Below are 25182 nucleotides of genomic sequence, written 5' to 3' on the forward strand. Positions count from 1 at the left end.
CTTTAACTTCGGTTTTGTAACTGGGGGAATCTTTTATGACTGTTTGATAACTATTTCGTGGTGCTAGTTCATTTCAGTATCCAGCAGCATTCAGCTGTGTCAGTCTCGTTTCAATCTGTAATCTCATCTGCCGTATGGCAAGGCTCACCTGCCGTAAGGCAAGGCGTGGCTGTCGTGACACCTATCTCACGTCATGAGGTCATTTGAAGGGCAGTGAGGCAATTCAAGGATTTGGTCAAACGTTGCTAATCTCATATGAATATACATATGACCCTATAACATTAACTATTTATGTTCTTACACAATAGCATTAACTATTTATGTTCTTATTCAATGGCATTACATCTGCTTGTACCCCTTCTGTTCCTGATGGTGTTAGCTCTGCTTGTACCCCTTCTGTTCCTGATGGTGTTATCTCTGCTTGTACCCCTTGTCCCTGATGTTGTTATCTCTGCTTGTACCCCTTCTGTCCCTGGTGTTATCTCCGCTTGTACCCCTTTGTCATGTACGAAGGTCTAAGGACCACACAGAATAACAACTGGAGATGGCTGCACATGAGCAAAAGCAGCCTCTCTCAGTAAATGCGTTCAAAACAATGTCCCAGGTAGGTAAAAAAGACACAACACAAGACGTTTTCCAAATAGTAAATTATATATTGAATGGAGGTAGGGATTTAAACCTCCTCCATGGTGCACAGGGAAAAAGGTAGGGGAGGACAAACAAGACATACATATAACACAAACAAACACTTAACAACTAACACAACCACGTGCCCATCCTAGGACACCACAGCTATGGGAATTAATCCACACTCATGCGATAAATAGCACCAGGCCACACAGTATTGCCGCATGCAACAGCTAGGCGAGAAGGCAGCCTCCTCACTCCACTCTGAGACGTGGCAGTGACTTCCAAATGAGGGCCCCGTGTGTGTGTCATCTTCCAGGTTATATCCACTCATCCAACTGACTGCCCACAGGTGTAATCAAGCAGGTGCAATCAGCTCAATCAGGAGGATGAGTGGTATCTGGGAAAAGAGAAAAGAAACAGAATTAAAAGATGACACATCACACAACCAAGAATAACATAACCCATACTCATGATACTAATCTGATGTTCACATGGTCTTCCAAATACAGTAATAATGATAATGACCAACCCACGTACGTCACACCCTTTTATCTCTGATGTTGTTGGTGTTATCTCTGATTGTACCCCTTCTGTTCCTGATGGTGTTATCTCTGCTTGTATCCCTTTTATCTCTGATGTTGTTGGTTTTATCTCTGCTTGTACCCCTTCTGTCCCTGATGTTGTTATCTCTGATTGTACCCCTTCTGTCCCTGATGTTGGTGTTATCTCTGCTTGTACCCCTTCTGTCCCTGATGTTGGTGTTATCTCAGCTTGTACCCCTTCTGTCTCTGATGTCCTTGGTGTTATCTCAGCTTGTACCCCTTCTGTCCCTGATGTTGGTGTTATCTCAGCTTGTACCCCTTCTGTCTCTGATGTCCTTGGTGTTATCTCAGCTTGTACCCCTTCTGTCTCTGATGTCCTTGGTGTTATCTCAGCTTGTACCCCTTCTGTTCCTGATGTTGGTGTTATCTCAACTTGTACCCCTTCTGTTCCTGATGTTGGTGTTATCTCAGCTTGTACCCCTTCTGTTCCTGATGTCCTTGGTGTTATCTCAGCTTGTACCCCTTCTGTCCTTGGTGTTATCTCGAGGCCCAGGCCAAGTCTCTCTTCTTAATCCAAAGCCACCGACTTGGCACCCCAGCACCCCCCCCCCCCCCCCGCCTACCCAACCCCCCCCCCCCACTCCACCTATACCCAACCTCCTCCAATGTACAGTTTCTTCCCCCTCAAATGTATATACTCTCTTTTCAGACTCCTTTTGTACACATAAACAGTACAAGTCAAGTCAAGTCAAGAGTTTTATTTGTCACGGCATACAAGTATACAATGAAATGCGGGTGGTCTTGCCCGCAACGATGTGCAATACAGTGGTACAACATATAATAGAATCCAATAAAAACAACATTGTGCAATAAACAGGTAACAGGTAACATGGTGTGACATCTCGGTATCTGTACATAAAAAATATTTACAGAGCATATAGGACATGCTAGGTAGCTTTGGTAGTGCAATACACTGTTACTGTTGTTATACTAATTTAAAGTGGCCTTTCCTGTACTGTATATTTGTAGATCTGGTATATCATAAATGTCTAGATGCAACAGTACTGTCTACCTGTATGTCATCATGTATGTCATATATGTTATGATGAATTGAAAATGGGGGACCCTGATGTAAACAAGACGAAAGTATTTCTCTGGTCTGCATCCCCTTAACAATTGTATGTATTGAGCCGTACTGTATTGTACCCATTCTGCAATCTGTTAATCAAATTTTCAATCAATCAATCAATCAATCAACTGGGAGAGGGCTCTGATGGCTTGACGTCCTGTGTCCTGGGTAGTTGGCTTGCCTTACGAATCCTTTGCAGCCGACTTCACCCGGGCAACATTTTTATTTGTAGTATTTGTGTTGCCTGGATAGTATGCGAGTTGCCTGGATCCGTTTTCTTACAACATGTATTTCTCTGCAGTGCGTTGACTCAACATTTTCAAATAATTTAAACCACCATGCCTTGTGATCAGCTGTTACCCTTTCTTTTTCTTGCAATTGCTCTCTTTAACTTTGTAACAATGGTGTTGGGTGAGGAGACGGAATGGTGTCAAACCACAGGACGTCACCATCTTCATGTCTGTGGTCCTTTAATAAAGAAGTACTCTGTGAACATTGCAGACAGGCCAGATGACAAAGCCAACTGGTGCTGCAATGGCTCCCCCTGCTGGTTAAAGCGACGTGGCTCAGGGTAAGGAAATCCCAGGCTTTCGAAGCATCAATACAAAATCTGAATGAATGTTTATTTAACAGATTGCAGAATGGGTACAATACAGTACGGCTCAATACACACAATTGTTAATGGGATGCAGACCAGAGAAAGACGTTTGTCTTGTTTACATCAGGGTCCCCCATTTTCAATTCATAGTGACATTTATGACATGTACAACATACATGACATCATGACATTTATGGCATAGGGACATACATGACATACAGGTATATAGTACTGTTACATTTGTGAAATATACGATATGCAAACACACAGTACTGTTACCCATAGATCCTAACAGAGAATATATACATATGATGGGGAGGAGACTGTCACTGTACATTAGGAGGGGGGGGGGGGGGGGTGGGTGGGTGGGAGAGAAATATACATACGGTGGGGAGAGAATATATACATACGGTGGGGAGGAGACTGTACATTAGGAGGGGGTGGGTGGTTGGGAGAGAAATATACATACGGTGGGGAGAGAATATATACATACGGTGGGGAGGAGACTGTCTATTAGGAGGGGGTGGGGGGGTTTGGACATTTACGGTGGCCAGTTTCGAATTGCAGCCTCCCGTAGGTGCTCTTTAAGAGCGGTTTTGAATGTGGGTAGGGATTCACATTCCTTTACAGCTTTGGGTAGGGCGTTCCACATTGATGTGGCATAATTGCTAAACGTGTTTAGTCCCTTGTTTGAGCCGAATCTGGGTTTAACATGATTTGTTGAGCTCCCTCTGGTGTTGTGGTCGTGGTATTCACTGACCTTTGGGAAGTATTTTGACATGTACATGGGTACCTTAGTCGTATAGTGTATCTTGGAGACCAGGCCCATTGCAAGTTGCTGTACTCTGCCGTCTACTCTAAGCCATCCTAGGTAGTCAAAGTGGGCAGGGGTGAGGTGGGTTCTAGGAGTAAGGTCAAGCAGTAGTCTGCCCAGTTTGTTTTGTGATGTTTGTAATCTTGTTTTTAGCGCCTTTGAGGTGCTTTGGTACCATGAGGTGCAAGCATAGTCGTAGTACCCTTGACTCCTGCCAGAGTCTTCAGGGTATTCTTGTTTACCAGAGAGGAGATCCGGTACAAGCATCTAGTTCGTTGGTTGACTTTTTTTATTACATTGGATGCCATTTTGTCACAGGAAAGATTAGCCTCTAGGATGGAACCTAGGTATGTAATTTCATCTTTCCTTGTGACAATATTGTCACCCACTGTAACTAAGAAGCCGTCGGTCTTGCTGAGTTTGTTATTTGAACCGAAGAGAATGGACTCTGTTTTGCCCATGTGTAATGATAGTTTGTTATCAGCGAGCCAGGTGCAGATTCTGCCTAGTTCCGAGCTGAGGGTTTTTTCAACCTGTAACTTGTTCTTGTCAGAGACCAGCAGGGCTGAGTCGTCCGCAAACAGGAACAAGTTGCAGTCACAAGCTGACGACATGTCATTTGCATAAATTAGGAACAGTAGCGGTCCTAGTATGCTTCCTTGTGGAACACCACAGCTCACTGTGAGGGGGGGGGATAGAGTACTGTTTACCTCCACCATCTGTTCTCTCGAAAGTCATGGAAAAAATAGTCTACGAACAGGTCGAAAAGTACCTAGCGGAAAAAAATCTAATCTACGAATTCCAATCTGGCTTCAGAACATCCCACTCCACTGACACATGCCTTCTCTATTTGAATGACCACATCAAACAAGAGGTGGACGCAGGCAAATACTGCGGCATGGTCATGCTGGACCTACAAAAGGCCTTTGACACGGTCAATCACTCCATTCTGATTGACAAGCTAAAAGCAATTGGTTTTGATAGCCTATCAGTGAGCTGGATGCAATCCTACCTTGAGGGGAGGGAACAGATGGTGGAGGTAAACGGTACCCTATCCCCCCCCCTCACAGTGAGCTGTGGTGTTCCACAAGGAAGCATACTAGGACCGCTACTGTTCCTAATTTATGCAAATGACATGTCGTCAGCTTGTGACTGCAACTTGTTCCTGTTTGCGGACGACTCAGCCCTGCTGGTCTCTGACAAGAACAAGTTACAGGTTGAAAAAACCCTCAGCTCGGAACTAGGCAGAATCTGCATATGGCTCGCTGATAACAAACTATCATTACACATGGGCAAAACAGAGTCCATTCTCTTCGGTTCAAATAACAAACTCAGCAAGACCGACGGCTTCTCAGTTACAGTGGGTGACAATATTGTCACAAGGAAAGATGAAATTACCTACCTGGGTTCCATCCTAGAGGCTAATCTCTCCTGTGACAAAATGGCATCCAATGTAATAAAAAAAGTCAACCAACGAACTCGATTCTTGTACCGGATCTCCTCTCTGGTAAACAAGAATACCCTGAAGACTCTGGCAGGAGCACTCATTCAGGGGTACTACGACTATGCTTGCACCTCATGGTACCAAAGCACCTCAAAGGCGCTAAAAACAAAATTACAAACATCTCAAAACAAACTGGTCAGACTACTGCTTGACCTTACTCCTAGAACCCACCTCACCCCTGCCCACTTTGACAACCTAGGATGGCTTAGAGTAGATGACAGAGTACAGCAACTTGCAATGGGCCTGGTCTACAAGATACACTACACGACCAAGGTACCCATGTACATGGCAAAATACTTCCCAAAGGTCAGTGAATACCACGATCACAACACCAGAGGGAGCTCCACAAATCATGTTAAACCCAGATTCGGCTCAAATAAGGGACTAAACACGTTTCGCAATTATGCCACATCAATGTGGAACGCCCTACCCAAAGCTGTAAAGGAATGTGGATCACTACCCACTTTCAAAACCTCTCTCAAGAGACACCTACGGGAGACTGCAATTCAACACTGGCCCCTGTAAATATCCTAACCCAACCCCCTCCAATGTACAGTCATTTACCTAGTATGGTCTTGTCAATAGTCCAATGTACAATTTTGTTTGTTTGTACAGAGTCTCCCCCCCCTCAATGTACAGTTTTGCTTGCTTATACAGTGTGCCCCCCCCCCCCCCCCCCCCCAACCACCTCCAATGTAAATTACCCAGTATGGTTGTCAATATCCCAGTGTACCCAACCCCCCCCACCCAACCTCCTCCAATGTACAGTTTCTACGTCAAATGTATATACTCCCTTTTCTTGACTCCTTCTGTATCACAAACAGTACTGTATTTGCAAATCTGGTATGTCATAAATGTATAGATGTAGCAGTACTGACTATCTGTATGTCATGTATGTCATATATGTCCTGATGAATTGAAAATGGGGGACCCTGGTGGAAACAAGACGAAAGTCTTTCTCTGGTCTGCATCCCCTTAACAATTGTGTGTATTGAGCTGTACTGTATTGTACCCATTCTGCAATCTGTTAATAAAGTTTTCAATCAATCAATCAATCCCCTCAAGGTAGGATTGCATCCAGCTCACTGATAAACTATCCATCTGACAACGGACCAGGTAGGTACATTTCGATAGTGGCCTCCTGATTTGAAAAAATACAAAATTAAAATGTCATTCCCCTTCTACAGAGTAAAGAGAACTAATGTTAATATCCACCCATGCCTTGCTCTGACAAAGTGGAAACACAATTACTCATTGATTTGAGAACATATGACGATGACTGAATTAGTTTTACCTTTCTTCTCGACAGAAGTCTGCCTTTCTGTCATCTTCTACAAGTTACCAAAGACATAATAACAAATAACTGGAGAAACGCGCCGTGGCTCCCTCCTCCCTCTCAACATGATGCAGAAACTACTGTTTGGGCTTGGAGGGCAGAGTGCACCGCAGTGAAGGAAGGGTGCGCTGCATTTACAACACAAGACAAAATGAGAGCAACACTGCATGCGGGACAATAATTCTTTATCTCAGCGATCTTGTTCTCAGGATCGTGGGAAGCCAAAATCGTAATTGAGATAGAAACTCGAATAATCGCCCAGCCCTACCAGAAGGACTACATGACATCTATCCAGGCGGCCACCCTCTTTATGCACCTGGCCCAATATGACAAGCAGCTCGTTAGACAACATGAAATCATCAGACGCTAGGGACGGGACGATATGCTCACACTATGATTTGATACACGATATGGGGTTCACATACTGGGAGACAAAGGAGATTATAATTGGTCAACCCCTTACCTCAGCACCCCATTCTCATCAGTAACCAAACTGTTGAAACGGTTCACAGTTAAAATACTTCAGAGTGACACTGAACAATAGACTCGGCTTCGACCAGCACACAAATCAGTCACCAGTCCACCAAGCTCCTGATGTTTGCGGACGACACCACCCTCATTGGACTCATCTCTGGTGGGGATGAGTCCGCCTACAGGTGGGGGATTGACCATCTGCTTACCTGGTGCAGCCAGAACAATCTGGAGCTCAACACTCTCAAGACACTGGAGATAGTTGTGGATTACAGAAGGAACCCAGCCTCACTCAACCCCATCACCCTGTGTGACTCCCCAGTGGACACTGTGGAGTCCTTCCGATTCTTGGGAACAATCATCTCCCATGACCTCAAGTGGGAGCTGAACATCAGCTCCCTCCTCAAGAAAGCACAGCAGAGGATGTACTTCCTGCGGCAGCTGAAGAAATTCAACCTGCCAAAGACGATGATGGTGCACTTTTACACAGCCATCATTGAGTCCATCCTCACCTCCTCCATCACAGTATGGTACGCTGCAGCCACGGCCAAGTACAAAGGCAGGCTGCAGCGTGTCATCCACTCTGCTGAGAAGGTGATCGGCTGCAATCTGCCATCTCTCCAGGACCTGTACGCCTCCAGAACTCGTGCAGAAGCGTGCAGGTAAGATTGTGGCCGACCCCTACCACCCCGGTCACAACCTGTTTGAATCACTCCCCTCTGGCAGGAGGCTGCGGTCCATCAGGGCCAAAACCTCACCCCACAAGAACAGTTTCTTCTCTTCTGCAGTGAGCCTCATCAATAAGGCTCAGGACCCTCACTGACACCCCCCACTGTGTTACATTAACACACCCTACTGGACTATATACTTGCCCACTGTATTGTTACTTCATTCTAATTAGTGTATATAATTGTATAATTGACCACATCTGCCCAGTTGCACAGCCCTGGCCTACTCCTATTTTATTTGTTACTTATAACTGTACTATATCTATCTATTGAGCTATATTTAATTTAGTTTATATCCCACATAATTGTATTCAACCTCTTATACAGTCGTACAGCCCTGACCTATATTTTATTTCATAAATATATTATTCTATTGTGCTTAACTTAGCTCATATTTAATTAAATTTTACTCCACCACTTTATTGTATTATCTGTCTGTTAATGTCTGTCCGCTAATGTCGCACCAGTCCAGTAACGTCCAAAGCAAATTCCTTGTATGTGAAAAGTATACTTGGCAATTTCTGATTTCTGAAATGACACCCAAAGAATTAGCCACCAAAGACTATCAGTCATCCGTAAGATTAAAGGACTCTATGTTGCTCCCCATCTCCTCCTACTGGTGTACCAGAGTATTATTAATCTCCTCCTACTGGTGTACCAGAGTATTATTCATCTCCACCTACTGTTGTACCAGAGTATTATTCATCTGCTCCTACTGTTGTACCAGAGCATTATTCATCTACTACTGTTGTACCCGAGCATTATTCATCTACTACTGTTGTACCCGAGCATTATTCATCTACTACTGGTGTACCCGAGCATTATTCATCTACTACTGTTGTACCAGAGTATTATTTATCTCCTACTGTTGTACCAGAGCATTATTTATCTCCTACTGTTGTACCAGAGCATTATTCATCTACTACTGTTGTACCAGAGCATTATTCATCTACTACTGTTGTACCAGAGCATTATTCATCTACTACTGTTGTACCAGAGCATTATTCATCTACTACTGTTGTACCAGAGCATTATTTATCTCCTACTGTTGTACCAGAGCATTATTCAGTCCATCCTACTGTACTGTTCCACCTGCTTCTTTAAAGGGGCTATGCGTTATAAATGTCATTTTTCAGTCTCTAGCATTGTATTATAGTAATAGGAGTTCGTATCAATGTGTTTTTGGGCCTAAATACTATATTGACGAATTCCTCAGCTACAGCCCATCCCCTATTTGCCTCTAGTAAATCAGGTCATGTTGATTTGACGAGCTGGGCAACGTCACGGGGCGCTGTTTATAGCGCAAGGTGATGTGATTGGCTGTGTGGTTTTACCTAATGCCCGCCTCCATTCTTGGTACCTGGAGCCGATACAACCTGGAAACAGAAATTGCCGTCACTCGCCTCAATTTCACGATGAGCAGCAAACCCCGCAGATGTAATGTTCCTGGTTGCAGAGCTACCGAGAAGTCTTTGCACAGTTTCCCCGTTGATGCCGAACTTCGCCAACAATGGAACAAGTTCCTTTTTGGTGACCCTCCAAGTTCCGTTGCAACGTCTAATACTCGGGTTTGTACTGCACATTTCTCCGCCGACGACGTCACCAATCAAGGTATTTTTGATGCTGGAGTGGTCTCCATGTTGGTGCTAACCAAAAGAGCTGTGCCTTCAATACGCGACCCGACACAAGAAATAGTAAGTAGATATGTCGTGTGAGATATGTTATCATAAATACCATCTAACGTTATAGTAACTGCTGCTCTTTATAAAGTAACGTTATAGAAAACTATTGAAGCAAGCTAGTCATAACTTCTAAATAAAAGAACACAACTAGTGAGAGGTAAACAAGGTAACGTTATATTTAGTGGCTTGTATTATATTGTAATTGATTTACGATTTGGTAACTCTTAGGCCACCACAAGTTCCAGCGGCAATGTACGCCTTTCTCCTGCTTCAAGGGACTTCAGTTGCCAGACAGACAACCCAAAGATTCGTTCTGTTGGTACACAGCTTTCTATGAAAACACTTCGTTCGCATGTCAAGAGTCAAGGTAGGTTTGTAACTCAGTGTGATGTAATGTAATAATGTGTAATAATGTGACCCAGAATTGTTTAGATTGGCCCCCTTCACCCACCGCTTTCACCCAAAGCTGTAAAGGAATGTGGATTGTTTGTATAGTGTCCCCCCCCCCCCCCACCTCCAATGTAAATTACCCAGTATGGTTGTCAATATACAGTATATATACAGTATATACAGTCAAATGTATATACTCCCTTTTCTTGACTCCTTCAGTATCACAAACAGTACTGTATTTGCAAATCAAATTTAGCTCTAGTGTGGTGACCCATGTTGGCGTTACACAGGTCACAATGCTAGCTCTAGTGGTGACCATGTTGTTGTTACACAGGTCACAATGCTAGCTCTAGTGTGGTGACCATGTTGGTGTTACACAGGTCACAATGCTAGCTCTAGTGTGGTGACCATGTTGCTGTTACACCAGGTCACAATGCTAGCTCTAGTGTGGTGACCATGTTGGTGTTACACCAGGTCACAATGCTAGCTCTAGTGTGGTGACCATGTTGGTGTTACACAGGTCACAATGCTAGCTCTAGTGTGGTGACCATGTTGCTGTTACACCAGGTCACAATGCTAGCTCTAGTGTGGTGACCATGTTGGTGTTACACCAGGTCACAATGCTAGCTCTAGTGTGGTGACCATGTTGGTGTTACACAGGTCACAATGCTAGCTCTAGTGTGGTGACCATGTTGCTGTTACACCAGGTCACAATGCTAGCTCTAGTGTGGTGACCATGTTGGTGTTACACCAGGTCACAATGCTAGCTCTAGTGTGGTGACCATGTTGCTGTTACACCAGGTCACAATGCTAGCTCTAGTGTGGTGACCATGTTGCTGTTACACCAGGTCACAATGCTAGCTCTAGTGTGGTGACCATGTTGGTGTTACACCAGGTCACAATGCTAGCTCTAGTGTGGTGACCATGTTGCTGTTACACCAGGTCACAATGCTAGCTCTAGTGTGGTGACCATGTTGCTGTTACACCAGGTCACAATGCTAGCTCTAGTGTGGTGACCATGTTGGTGTTACACCAGGTCACAATGCTAGCTCTAGTGTGGTGACCATGTTGGTGTTACACAGGTCACAATGCTAGCTCTAGTGTGGTGACCATGTTGCTGTTACACCAGGTCACAATGCTAGCTCTAGTGTGGTGACCATGTTGGTGTTACACCAGGTCACAATGCTAGCTCTAGTGTGGTGACCATGTTGGTGTTACACAGGTCACAATGCTAGCTCTAGTGTGGTGACCATGTTGCTGTTACACCAGGTCACAATGCTAGCTCTAGTGTGGTGACCATGTTGGTGTTACACAGGTCACAATGCTAGCTCTATTGTGGTGACCATGTTGCTGTTACACCAGGTCACAATGCTAGCTCTAGTGTGGTGACCATGTTGGTGTTACACCAGGTCACAATGCTAGCTCTAGTGTGGTGACCATGTTGGTGTTACACCAGGTCACAATGCTAGCTCTAGTGTGGTGACCATGTTGGTGTTACACCAGGTCACAATGCTAGCTCTAGTGTGGTGACCATGTTGGTGTTACACAGGTCACAATGCTAGCTCTATTGTGGTGACCATGTTGCTGTTACACCAGGTCACAATGCTAGCTCTAGTGTGGTGACCATGTTGGTGTTACACAGGTCACAATGCTAGCTCTATTGTGGTGACCATGTTGGTGTTACACCAGGTCACAATGCTAGCTCTAGTGTGGTGACCATGTTGGTGTTACACAGGTCACAATGCTAGCTCTAGTGTGGTGACCATGTTGCTGTTACGCCAGAGCAGGTCACAATGTGTGAGTGTGTGAGTGAGTGAGTGAGTGAGTGAGTGAGCAAAGTTATCAATAAATCCCTTGTTTGACTAAACTATGTTTTGTAAATAGGTGTTCAGGCGAAAGTCGTGTCGCTCTCGGTGGGGACACAAAATACTGGATACTGGTCTAATCAACAGGGACCATCCACGTCAACACCTGTGAAGGGGTTTAGACCCAGTAAAAGACCACGACTGGAGTCTGATGACGATGGAGTGACCGACAGCTCGATCGATGTTCCAGAGCCGCAGGATTCCACTTTCAACATTGACTCTTTGATTAGCGAGCCCCTCGATTCTAGCGTAAGTTAGTTGTTACAAACATCTCCATGGCCCGTAAAAATACAAAAGCTATATAGTTGTGCCGTGTTATTTATTTGTGTTTTTCTCAAGCAGGGAACCGTCAAAACCAATCTATGAGGTCCAGAAATACATCGTTTACGAAGACAGTCTACTGGAATTATTTCAACAGTGTCCGGTGTGCGATGCTCAATGTCATATCACCAAAACTACGCAAGGGACCTTCTTGGCTGTCTCCCAAGTTTGCCCCGGTTGTAAATATAGCCGTAAATGGGCGAGTCAGCCTCTCATCGGCAGCACACCAGCTGGAAATATTCAGCTTTCTGCAGCAGTTTTTTTTACTGGCTCATCTTTCACCCAAATGGAGAAGGTATTTGATTTGATTGATTTGATTGACAAGTCAGATATACATTATGTTTTTGTTTGTGATTCACACGTGCATATTAACAAAGCGTTATTCATTTATTCTTTTAGGTCCTAAATGCGTTACACGTCTCCACAATAAAGTACAGAGCGTTTCGGGTACACGCCAAGAAGTTCTTGGAACCTGCTGTTCTAAGTTTGTGGACCAAGGACCAAGACGTTACCCTCGCCAGATTAAGCGAGAAAGAAAGCGTGATAATCGGCGGTGACATGCGAGCCGATAGTCCAGGTTAGAAAAAGCTCCCCAATGACAAATTCCTACTTTATGAATACATTTTTAATATTGCACTACATTGATTGAAATTGTTATTATTATTTTCAACAGGCCACAGTGCTAAGTACGGAAGTTACTCTGTGATGGAACTCGCCACCAATCATGTCATAGACGTCCAACTAATTCAGGTAATTAACAAGTCTGAAGAGACACTGCACCCTTCATTGTGCTCAAACGAACACAAAGCTCTCGGTCTTGAATCTTGAATCGCTGTAGGTGTGAAGTGGTCTGGCTGGCTGTGTGTGTGAGCGGGGTGTGAAGTGGTCTGGCTGGCTGTGTGTGTGAGCGGGGGTTAGGAAATGTTAATTGTGGAATTTTGAAAAGGCTATTCCCTTCCTTGTTCCAGAGCAATGAGGTGGGAGGCAGCTACCATATGGAACTGGAGGGCTTGAGGAGAAGCCTCGCTCTTCTGGACGCCAAATCCGTGACCTTGGACTGTATTGTCACAGACCGTCACCCGCAGATCCAAAAGTACCTGAGAGATCACGACATCAAACACTTCTACGATGTGTGGCACGTGGCCAAAGGTATGTCGAAACGCATCCCACATTCAATTCCACCCCTCCTACCAACCCCCCCCCCCCCCCCACCCACCCAACCAGTACTGTAATTGCAAATCTGGTATGTCAAAAAATGTAGATGTAGCAGTACTGTCTATCTGTATGTCATGTATGTCATACGACTGTTATGTAATGTTATGTTATGTTATGTAATTCAAGGTCTGTCTAAGAAGCTTGACAAAATTGCACAGGCGAAAGACTGCAAGGTCATAAAAAAGTGGCGCCTGCACATTTCAAACCACCTCTACTGGACAGCTGCCACGTCGAAGTCTGCCGATGAGAGGGTTGCTAGGTGGAAGTCATGTCTCAATCACATGATGAATGTACATGAACACGACGAAGAACCACTCTATCCGCGTTGTCTTCATGCTGACCGTGTATCAAGAGATAGTAGCAAGTGGGTTAAACCTGGTATGTCTGTCTGTCTTTCATCATGAATATATACTCAAAATATTTATTTATGTCCTCATTCTAGATTGGTGTGATTTTCAAATGTATACTTGCTTGAATAATTCTAATCTACTGTAATATACTCTAATGAAATATCTGAATGCAATTTCTTTTTTACTTTAGACTCAAAACCGGCCCACCAGCTCGAGAAGGTTTTGCTAAACACAAGGATCATCAAAGATGTCGCCAAATTGAGTCCACACCATCAAACGTCTTCATTGGAGTCCTATCACAGTGTGATTTTACGTTTTGCCCCAAAAAACGTGGTTTTTTCGTACATAGGAATGCTTTGCAGGTATTTTATATTGTGTACAAATGACTAATTATGGACTCCTGATTTGTCAAATAACTCATTATGTTGCATTAGATAACCTCAGATCAACTACAAATATATTGCTTGTGCTTATTGAAATTTTCCTTTCAGACTATACCTAGCTGCCATGCATTTCAATGAAAACTCAAATCGCCAGCAAGCCATAAACGCTTCTGGAGAGCCGGCGTACAAGATGAGTTTTCCAAAGGCCAAAAAAGGTGGACACACAATAAAACCAAGGAAAATCCCAGCGACATTCAGTAAGTAAAAATATCAACATTTATTATTGCACACACATGACCTATATAAATAGAAAAATATTTCCACTTACAGTGGAATACAATAAATTGAATAAATAATAACCTTTTTAACATGACAAAACAAATAACAATTTCTCATTTACAGACTATGTCAACCAGCTGATGGCGCTCCTGTTTGACTCCGTCGTTCGTGACCCCCAACAATATATCCAGGTGGTAGAGGCGATTGCCATCCCAGAACCTTTGTGCGCACAGTTCGACAGGCCTTCCATGGAAGAAGCGGTAGCCGGCTATGTGTCACGATTCAATCCTGTACCGGTCTGAAGCCAGTATAGACACCATCAACATCCGGAAATTCTGTGCGGATTCGAACCACGACACAGGATGGGATTACTACCCTCACTCTGCGGCCTAAGTAGCCGAAGCACCACGCGACAAAGCATCTGTACGCGATATATCTGAAACGGCTGAAGAAAATCAAGTATTATATTTATGCACAAATAAAATAAAAAAAAAAGCTGGGAAATAACCATTTGTCATGTCATGTCATTGGACAGTAGCAAGCATTGATTATATGTGATGTGCAATAAGGATTAGATTGTGTTTGCAAGAAAGATTAGTATAGTCTGAGAGATGCAAGATGGAGAAACACCTGTAAAAAAATATATAAATCTGTAATAAATATTATTTACTTATTGATTCCGCTTTCTGGTATCCGGCCAAAATCTGCCTTGTAGATATTAGTTGCCATTTGGATGGTATAGGGGTTGAAGCACACTGGATCCAATCCCGGATGATCAACCATGCACAGTAGTCCAGTTGGTTCCTGGTTAATTCGACGTCTGACCTATATATATAGAAAATTAAATCGTTAGCCATATGCATGGTTTTCAGTGCTACCAAGATGCAAGTTTGTGTTACTACTTTACCTGTGGAACTTCCATGCAGCATACATTCTCAGTCTCTGTTGGCATCCGTTCACAATTTCCGCACGTGCACCTAGTAGATTTGAGGGTGAATGAAATTATCAATCAATGGAGGCCAGAGAAAGACTTTCGTCTTGTTTACATCAGGGTCCCCCAATTTCAATCGTCAAGTACAGTTAGTGTCAGTCAGTACAATCAGTCACACTGTTCACAGAAGCAACAGTCAATCATCTTTATCTTTCAGTCACACTGTTCACAGAAGCAACAGTCAGTCATCTTTATCTTTCAGTCACACTGTTCACAGAAGCAACAGTCAATCATCTTTATCTTTCAGTCACACTGTTCACAGAAGCAACAGTCAATCATCTTTATCTTTCAGTCACACTGTTCACAGAAGCAACAGTCAGTCATCTTTATCTTTCAGTCACACTGTTCACAGAAGCAACAGTCAATCATCTTTATCTTTCAGTCACACTGTTCACAGAAGCAACAGTCAGTCATCTTTATCTTTCAGTCACACTGTTCACAGAAGCAACAGTCAATCATCTTTATCTTTCAGTCACACTGTTCACAGAAGCAACAGTCTCCGAGCAGAGACTCTCATCGGGACAGAGTGTGTGTTTTCGACGGGCCGCGCGCGACAGAAGTACACAACTATTATATAACAGTAAGTAACTAATAGTGCAATTAATCAACTTACCAATCGGAAACGATGTAACGTAAGCCTCGATCGCTGTTGTTTGGGGGTTAGTGTCAGTACAATCTAACGTTAGTGAGTGTGTGTTTTCGACGGGCCGCGCGCGACAGAAGTACACAACTATTATATAACAGTAAGTAACTAATAGTGCAATTAATCAACTTACCAATCGGAAACGATGTAACGTAAGCCTCGATCGCTGTTGTTTGGGGGTTAGTGTCAGTACAATCTAACGTTAGTGAGTGTGTGTTTTCGACGGGCCGCGTGCGACAGAAGTACACAACTATTATATAACAGTAAGTAACTAATAGTGCAATTAATCAACTTACCAATCGGAAACGATGTAATGTAAGCCTCGCTGTAGCAAATCGCCTTCTTCTTCTTCTTCGGGATCAAACTGTGGGTCGCTCTCTGGATCCCAAACATAATGTACAGCCATGTTGTATTAGTTAGTAAAATCGGTATATGTTTTTGCGTGTCGAAATAAAAACCTGAAACCTAAGACCTCAGACCTCTACCTGGATGGAATGACGGGGAGATGGGCGGAGCTATTTGGTGGGTGGCTGTCACTCAAAGTGTGGGTGGAGCCAAGCCAAATAATAGCCTGATTTCATGAGGCTGAAAAATGCTGGTTTTGAGTACAAGATTAGAAATATAAAACAATGATTATTTTTGGAATAAAAATTACACATGTGTTACATAGACTCACAGGAAGTGTGTAAAGTTGCCCAAATAGTGCTAGGAATAGCACTGCATGACACCTTTAAATTACTATCCGTTACCAACTGGGACTAACTCACACGCATATCCAACACCGCCGCCAGGATAATCGGCCTCCCCCACACCCACAGACCTAAACAATATGGCCATTGCACACATTGTGACATCTATAGAACAGGACGTCACACACCCACTCAACCACTACCTCACCCTACTGCCCTCCAGGCACAGGTACAGAACACTGGGGTACTGAAGGGCGGCAAGGGCCCGCTTTGGTAAAAGCCTGATCCTCGCAGCCATAGCCACCTGGAACAGAAGGCCTCGCTGAACCAGTGGCGGCCGGTGGGTACTTCGCCACTAGGGGCGCTATACCAAACATTTTGCAAAATGCAAACATGTACAGTACCACGCAACACTCATGGCAAGACGTGAGCGATTCGACTCACGCTCACGGCAATGAATCGGCTCTTATGAACGAGTCGCTCAGCTGTTACTACAACAACACACAACCAGTCAAATAAAGTATAGTCTAGACTCTAATTCACAACTTGAAACACAATATATAAATAGAAAAGTTAGAAACAAAACTCGCCCGTCTACAAACACAGGCAGATCTCTCCCTCTCTCCTTCTCTCTCTCACACACAGCGCGACGTGGAATCGATTCGTTACACAATCAGACCTATTATATACCAAGAATAACTTCAGTATGAGTACAGGGCTGTACACATATTTTGCATATTGTTAAACGAGCCAAGGCCAGCTATTAAACTATCGATATGAATCGAAAATCTGGGACCCTGATGTAAACAAGACAAACGTCTTTCTCTGGTCTGCATCCCCTTAACAATTGTGTGTATTGAGCCGTACTGTATTGTACCCATTCTGCAATCTGTTAATAAAGTTCTCATTCATTCAAACATAGACGATATTGAACAAGCCATAATCCACGTATTTTCAATCCGAGAGAGCTGCAGTAGTTAAATCAATGAGCCATCGATAAATAAACAATCAGCAATGTCTCGCTTCATGAATGGCCAGCAGTAGTACTGCTCCTAAAAAAACTATTTACAAACGTTAACGTTAAGCAGAGAGAGAGAGAGAGAGAGAGAGAGAGATTTCTTCAACCTCGAACCTAAATTCCTTAGCAACCCGTGTTACCAAGTAAACAAATCACGGAACGATAGCCTAGTACTACTAACGTTAGCTCCCAGAACGATAGCCAGTTAGCCCGCACCAGTCTAGTACTACTAACGTTAGCTCCCAGAACGATAGCCAGTTAGCCCGCACCAGCCTAGTAGTACTACTAACGTTAGCTCCCAGAACGATAGCCAGTTAGCCCGCACCAGCCTAGTAGTACTACTAACGTTAGCTCCCAGAACGATAGCCAGTTAGCCCGCACCAGCCTAGTAGTACTACTAACGTTAGCTCCCAGAACGATAGCCAGTTAGCCCGCACCAGCCTAGTAGTACTACTAACGTTAGCTCCCAGAACGATAGCCAGTTAGCCCGCACCAGCCTAGTAGTACTACTAACGTTAGCTCCCAGAACGATAGCCAGTTAGCCCGCACCAGTCTAGTACTACTAACGTTAGCTGCCAGAACGATAGCCAGTTAGCCCGCACCAGCCTAGTACTACTAACGTTAGAGAGAGAGAGAGAGAGACTCACTGTTTAGTTGAAACGTCCAGGGCAGGAGAGCTTGATAAACGTGTGTAATCCGCCATATAGCTTGTTAGCCAAGTGTTAGCTCAGCTGAGCTCGTCGACGTTAGCACAACACTCAACAAGTACATTCCTTTGTCCATTTCCGCTCGAACAGACTGCAAACTACCTGGCGTTCTATCGCCATGCTCTAAGATGACAAACTCTAACCTTAACCAACTTTGAAAGAGTGCCTAAGCTTAACAGTCTAAAGAACTTGCAGTCACGGCACGGCACGCTCTAAGACAAACAACAGTCCTAGTACCAGGAACCAAGCTAGAAGCTAGAATTGGAACATTAGAAATTGGATTCGGCCAATCAGAAAACGTGATGTCACTTCCTGCTCTGGAAAACAATGTTTTTTTAATTTAGATAATAACGTTATATTGTGCATTGGAAATACAAACATACTTAAAATGAGTAAATATTATTAATTTTAAACATGTTTATATTATTTATAGGGCTATAAAACACAAAAACGAAAAAGTTTTATTGTCTTCTTCTCTGATTTAACAGCAGCTGGCCAGCAGGTGGGTCGGCGCCCTAGCGCCCCTAGTGGTAGAGCCGCCACTGCGCTGAACAGGACTGAGTGTGTGCTGCTGTCCGTTATTGTATGTTGTTGCCGTGTGCTGTTGTATGTAACAACATGCAGGGTCATGGAACAACATACTTGCTCACAAGCTCTCGTTCGCCTTGATGCTCCTCGAGTGAACACCAAGGCAGGAGAAAGTGCTTTTAGTTTTTATGCCCCGCAAAAGGTGGAATAAACTGAAGGACACTCCTAAATTGGACAAACTTGTGTCCTTAAAATAATTTAGTACTTATTGAAGACATGCTATCTCCTGATGAATTGAAAATGGGGGACCCCGATGTCTTCTGGTCTGCATCCTCTTAGCAGTTGTTTTGTATTGAGCCTTACTGTATTGTACCCATTCTGCAATCTGTTAATAACGTTTTCAATCAACCAATGGACTGTTCATGCTTCTCTTAGCTGTTAACTTAATGTAAATTATTATTATTTTCTTTTCATTTAGATTTTCTTTCTCCCTGCAATTCATTATTTAACGTGATGTGTGCTTGTATGTATGTATGCAATGTGTGTTCTATGTCCAAATGCTGTAATCAGGGTGATGTTTGCTCTCAACTGTCTTCCCGGTATAAATAAAGGTTTCAAATCTAAATGTACCGTTTTCATATGATGTTGTATGTACCGTTGTCTGACGAGTAGTGCTGTGAGAAGGAATTTCCCCCTGGGGACAACTGGAGAGAACAGCTGATTGATTGATTGATTGAAAACTTTATTAACAGATTGCAGAATGGGTACAGTACAGTACAGTACAGCTCAATACATACAATTGTTAAGGGGATGCAGACCAGAGAAAGACTTTCGTCTTGTTTACATCAGGGTCCCCCATTTTCAATTCATCATAACATATATGACACACATGACATCCAGATAGACAGTACTGCTACATCTATACATTTATGACATACCAGATTTGCAAATACAGTACTGTTTGTGATACAAAAAGAGTCCAGAAAAGAGTATATACTGTACATTTGACGTAGAAACTGTACATTGGAGGAGGTTGGGTAGGTGGGGTGGGGGGGAACTGTACATTGGAGGTGGTTCGGTGGGTGGGGTGGGGGGGGGGGGTTGTGTAGGGGGTGGGTGGGGGACACTGTACACTGTACATTGGAATATTGACAAAGCCATACTTGGTAATTTACTGTACATTGGAGGGGGTTGGGTTAGGACATTTGCAGGGGCCAGTTTCGAATTGCAGTCTCCCGTAGGTGTTCTTTGAGAGTGTTTTTGAAAGTGGGTAGTGATTCACATTCCTTTACAGCTTTGGGTAGGGCGTTCCACATTGATGTGGCATAATTGCGAAACGTGTTTAGTCCCTTGTTTGAGCCGAATCTGGGTTTAACATGATTTGTGGAGCTCCCTCTGGTGTTGTGATCGTGGTATTCACTGACCTTTGGGAAGTATCAAAATACTTGGTTGTGTAGTGTATCTTGTAGACCAGGCCCATTGCAAGTTGCTGTACTCTGTCGTCTACTCTAAGCCATCCTAGGTTGTCAAAGTGGGCAGGGGTGAGGTGGGTTCTAGGAGTCAGGTCAAGCAGTAGTCTGACCAGTTTGTTTTGAGATGTTTGTAATTTTGTTTTTAGTGCCTTTGAGGTGCTTTGGTACCATGAGGTGCAAGCATAGTCGTAGTACCCTTGAATGAGTGCTCCTGCCAGAGTCTTCAGGGTATTCCTGTTTACCAGAGAGGAGATCCGGTACAAGAATCGTGTGCGTTGGTTGACTTTTTTTATTACATTGGATGCCATTTTGTCACAGGAAAGATTAGCCTCTAGGATGGAACCCAGGTAGGTAATTTCATCTTTCCTTGTGACAATATTGTCACCCACTGTAACTGAGAAGCCGTCGGTCTTGCTGAGTTTGTTATTTGAACCGAAGAGAATGGACTCTGTTTTGCCCATGTGTAATGATAGTTTGTTATCAGCGAGCCAGGTGCAGATTCTGCCTAGTTCCGAGCTGAGGGTTTTTTCAACCTGTAACTTGTTCTTGTCAGAGACCAGCAGGGCTGAGTCGTCCGCAAACAGGAACAAGTTGCAGTCACAAGCTGACGACATGTCATTTGCATAAATTAGGAACAGTAGCGGTCCTAGTATGCTTCCTTGTGGAACACCACAGCTCACTGTGAGGGGGGGGGATAGAGTACTGTTTACCTCCACCATCTGTTCTCTCCCCTCAAGGTAGGATTGCATCCAGCTCACTGATAAACTATCCATCTGACAACGGACCAGGTAGGTACATTTCGATAGTGGCCTCCTGATTTGAAAAAATACAAAATTAAAATGTCATTCCCCTTCTACAGAGTAAAGAGAACTAATGTTAATATCCACCCATGCCTTGCTCTGACAGTCACAAGCTGACGACATGTCATTTGCATAAATTAGGAACAGTAGCGGTCCTAGTATGCTTCCTTGTGGAACACCACAGCTCACTGGGGGGGGGGGGGGGATAGGGTACCGTTTACCTCCACCATCTGTTCTCTCCCCTCCAGGTAGGATTGTATCAGACAGAGATGCCTGGAGATCGCTTGTTGACCGCCTATGCCCCAGAAGGGGTAGTAGGTGTAAGTAAGTAACAATAAAGTCTACACGATTCGATACAAACACGATACAAAGGAGTTTTCGAAGGAGGAGACGTAATGTTACATCAAGCTAATTTATTGTATACAGAATGGTGATTGCGCCCTCTACTGTACAAACTGTGTAATGGGCGACAACAAGCTCATAGTGATAGGCAAGTCATCTAATTTGTGATTACTATAACCGCAGAATAAAACTTAGCTGATGTTGCAATAGATCTTTCTGCTCCACGATATATACTGTCATGTATTTTGTATCACAGTGTATTGAATTGTCATGTGTTTCCCATCCCTATCAAAGGATATTGCCATCTGGCTCCATTTGTTGGCACTAATAACACTCACAGAGTCCGATTGCTGCCACATTAAAAGGGAAAGAACGAGAGGATACAAGCTAAACCTTGGCCAAACTTCAAACACTTGTTTGACGTGTGTTTTAATTCTTTCCCTTACTCTCCTCTGTGATGTTTGTATCGTCTGTCTCTTTTCTATTTACATTTAATTTTTGTCCGTTACCCTTCGAGAGGCCCTTTTGTCCTCTCGCTAGGCCGTCATCGTAAATAAGAATTTATTCTTAATTTACCTGCCTGGTTAAATAAAAGGTAAAACTAAATAAATAACATAAAGCACAACCTTTGACCGAAGGCTGGGAAACCAAGTATATTTTTTCACATTCTTCATATACAATAATTTAACTGGAAGGCTTCTGAAGCTTGTGTTTAGGGCACTAAAACACATCCAAATTGTAATAGCTACAACGCAATGTAACTCCCAGGAGTTTGGAATTAGGCAGCGCAAGGCTTTCCACATGCTTTCTCTGGTTTAGGAGTTATTGTGTTTATTACAGGCATAATAAACTGATCTGAAATCAGAAATAGTTTTTAGAAAGTACCGTTATTGTTCCCCTTTACAGCACACCGGCGACACGGAGCCGCGATCACTGACATCACTGAAAAAAAGAAGAAAAAAAACGAACTAACCTTACTCTCATGCACTTGTCCTAATAAACTAACCTACACTGTAGCACTCAACACTTTGATGAACATTGTTGCTCAGCTGATAGAGTTGTGCCCTTCCTGATGGCTTGTCGTACAGAACATGTAAGTCGCTTTGGATAAAAGCGTCAGCTAAATGACTAAATGTAAAATGTAAATGTAAATGACATTGCATCACAATGCGGGCGTGACTACGTGCTGGAGGAGGAATAGTCCTCTCATTGATAGCAGTGTTTCTATGCCAGCTTGGAGCTTACGTCTTGTGCATCGTTTGCTCTGTCAATGCCTGCTCAGTGTAAACCCAGCGTCACTGTGCCGGCCTCAGGAGGTCCTGCAGATGGCCCTCTGGAGCCAGCTGGAAAGGAAGCTGGAGTCTTTTGTTCATCTGGCTTTGGAGGGAGGGGCTGTGGTGGAGAAGCAGCTGACACACCTCCTTGTGACCTCGTTCTGCAGCCTGCTCGCACCAAAGAAGCGAAGTCAGAGAAACATCATCGGATTGACAGTAAAAACACTCACTGCGCTCATATTTGCTCATATGCATCGTTATTGGAATGGAATTTTGGAACCTATGGAACCCGTTCTAGTGACTGGCTGGTCCTTAAGGTCCCCTGAGTTTTCTCTGAACATGGTGAATCTGAATTTTGCTATGATGCCCCTCTAGCTCATGGAATGAACTCCAATCTCAAGCTTGAGATTCTCCCCTCTGTTGCAGAGTTTAAAACTTTGATCTCCAACCTTTGTCAATCAAGTTGTACGTGTTATAATTGATTTGTTATCCTTACTCTTTGCCTCGTCTTGTTGTCTTATTGCTATATGATTTTATACTGTGTGATTTTAAATGCTTTTTATTTATTCTTTCGTATTTCTTTATATACACTCAATGTGTCGTGACTATGAATGAGGGAAACCTCAGTTGCCTTTCGGGTTTAAATAAAGTTTTTTTTTTATCTACTTTTTCTCCCCTTTTTTCCGTATTTTTCTCCCATCCCAATTTAGTCGTTATGCCAATTCCCTTCCTGGTTGTTGCACGCTTTTGCCCCCTACTGTCGGCCTGGGGAGGGAGAAGACTACCACATGTCTTCCTCCGATACATGTGGAGTCAGCCAGCCGCTTCTTTTCACCTGACAGCGAGGACTCTCACCGGGGGAGTGTAACGCGTGGGAGGATCACACTAGCTCCCCCAGATGCGTCTATTCTTAACCCAAACGGTTCATGCGTTTTGCGAATCTGATTGGCCACTGACGTTTCTGGTCATGTGACATGTGCACCCAATCGCGTGATGCGCTTATTTCCGCCTCGACCAGCAGCAAACCCTAACCCTAACCCCTAACCCTAACATCGCCATGCTCTAAGACAAACTCTAACCCTAACCAACTTCGAAAGAGCGCCCAAGCTTAACCAGTGTAGAAACTTGCGGTCCCACGATTGGGCGTACATGTCACATGACCTGGCCAATCAGGGACGCGGAAACACGAACGCGTTGGAGAAAGGCTACAGGCGACCAGGATACATACCCCACTGGCTTCCCACCCGCTAACACTGCCAATTGTGTTAGTATGGACGACTGACCAAGCCGGAGGTACCGCTGACAGCTGGATTCGATCCCAGAGTCTCTGCAGTGGTAGGCGAGTGCTTAGTCCGCTGCGCTACCCAGCCGCCCGAGTTTAAATAAAGGTTTGAAATGAAATTGAACACGTGGGTTTCTTTTAAAACAGCTTTTGAAGCCAGTATACCTTATGTAAAGGAGACGCGCCGTCGTCATCGCATAGCGAAGGATCTGCCTTGTGATCCAGCAGCAGTCTGACCACCTCCAGGTGACCACAGTAGGCTGAGCGATGGAGCGGAGTGGCTCCGCCAGGGGTCTGAGGGTTGGCACAAGCTCCGTTCTCCAGAAGGAACCTGCTAACGGCAAGATGACCTCCTCGACTGGCATAGTGCTGAAGTGAAACACAGAATATTAAGATTGTGTAGTCACTTATACAGTCATAAGGGTCAAATATCTTCCCAGCATCCTCACCAATGCAGTGTAATTGGCAGAGTCTCTCCGGTTAGGGTCTGTTCCTTTCTGAACACATTTCTTCACCCTCTCCAATTCTCCATCCATTGCAGCAGACCAGATACCTGTGCGACACGTGTTAACAGTTTACAACATCATTGTCCAAACTTTAAGACATTAAAGTACTGTATTATACTCTGATAAAGACAAAGTCAGAGTAAAACTACTTTGCGGCTGTTTGAGGTGCCTATATTTGTCCCCATCATCTGTCCCCATCATCTGTCACTGTCACAAGTTGTACATCTGGCTGACAGGGGGGGTTATTGGTGAGTGACAGCACTGTCTGCTGCTAACCTCTTTCAAATTCCATTTCATTCAGCGACTGGCAGACGCCTAACGAAGCATTTGGATTGGAACAGCATGAACAATGACCTCCATCGGACGCCATTCAGTAACTGACTGCCTAAATAAACTTTAATTTGCCTAGACTAGATCGCATAAACAGTTATTCTCCTTCTTCTTCTTATTCGTCTTCTTCTTCCCCTTCTTCTTCGTCTCTAAAAAAAAACAACAACAACGAACACCGCCACCAACTGGACCGGAGTGGCTTTTAAAAAATCTAAAAATAAATCATGACGATCTTCCAAAAAATACGTTACAATAAACTCAATAACGTCACCCTTTTCTATGAACCATGTGATATATATATATGTATTTTTCTTTTTATATATATATATATATATATATATATATATATATATATATATATAT

The 25182-nt window shown here is 43.8% G+C and overlaps 1 protein-coding gene and 2 long non-coding RNA genes across 5 annotated transcripts; 2 read left to right on the forward strand and 1 right to left on the reverse strand.

Annotated features, from left to right (window-relative positions):
- Positions 1-855: 855 nt before the first annotated feature.
- On the reverse strand, positions 856-24911 carry ankrd39 (ankyrin repeat domain 39). 3 transcript variants are annotated; one of them, XM_084323459.1, is made up of 9 exons: positions 24766-24911; positions 24433-24536; positions 24149-24352; positions 22673-22869; positions 22313-22369; positions 16168-16249; positions 15145-15214; positions 14908-15062; positions 14212-14682 (listed from the first exon to the last, which is right to left on the reverse strand). In XM_084323459.1, the coding sequence occupies exons 1-4, from the start codon at positions 24857-24859 to the stop codon at positions 22723-22725; spliced, it is 549 nt and encodes a 182-aa protein (XP_084179585.1). In that variant the 5' UTR covers positions 24860-24911; the 3' UTR covers positions 14212-14682; positions 14908-15062; positions 15145-15214; positions 16168-16249; positions 22313-22369; positions 22673-22722. The 3 variants fall into 3 exon arrangements, with proteins under 3 accessions (XP_084179587.1, XP_084179586.1, XP_084179585.1); XM_084323461.1 differs by lacking the exons at positions 14212-14682; positions 14908-15062; positions 15145-15214; positions 16168-16249; positions 22313-22369 and adding an exon at positions 856-1027; XM_084323460.1 differs by lacking the exons at positions 14212-14682; positions 14908-15062; positions 15145-15214; positions 16168-16249 and adding an exon at positions 856-1027 and having other exon boundaries at positions 22313-22869.
- LOC311235177 lies at positions 12511-13058 on the forward strand. The gene is made up of 3 exons (XR_014620138.1): positions 12511-12587; positions 12684-12760; positions 12979-13058. It is a non-coding gene; the product is annotated as an uncharacterized lncRNA (long non-coding RNA).
- Positions 13818-14499, forward strand: LOC311235932. Its single transcript, XR_014620181.1, has 3 exons — positions 13818-13937; positions 14067-14215; positions 14361-14499. It is a non-coding gene; the product is annotated as an uncharacterized lncRNA (long non-coding RNA).
- Positions 24912-25182: the final 271 nt, after the last annotated feature.

Source organism: Notolepis coatsorum, assembly GCF_963971535.1.
Source record: "Notolepis coatsorum genome assembly, chromosome: 10".
NCBI lineage: Eukaryota > Metazoa > Chordata > Actinopteri > Aulopiformes > Paralepididae > Notolepis > Notolepis coatsorum.

Excerpts from the sequence above, each read along its gene's own strand:
- ankrd39 (XM_084323461.1), bottom strand. The coding sequence starts at position 24,859 with ATGGCGTCCGATGGAGGTCATTGTTCATGCTGTTCCAATCCAAATGCT. Across the intron at positions 24,353-24,432 it reads CTGCCAATTACACTGCATTG|CACTATGCCAGTCGAGGAGG; the intron begins GTGAGGATGCTG and ends GTTTCACTTCAG. Across the intron at positions 22,870-24,148 it reads GCGCGTCTCCTTTACATAAG|GCTGCAGAACGAGGTCACAA; the intron begins GTATACTGGCTT and ends TGGTGCGAGCAG.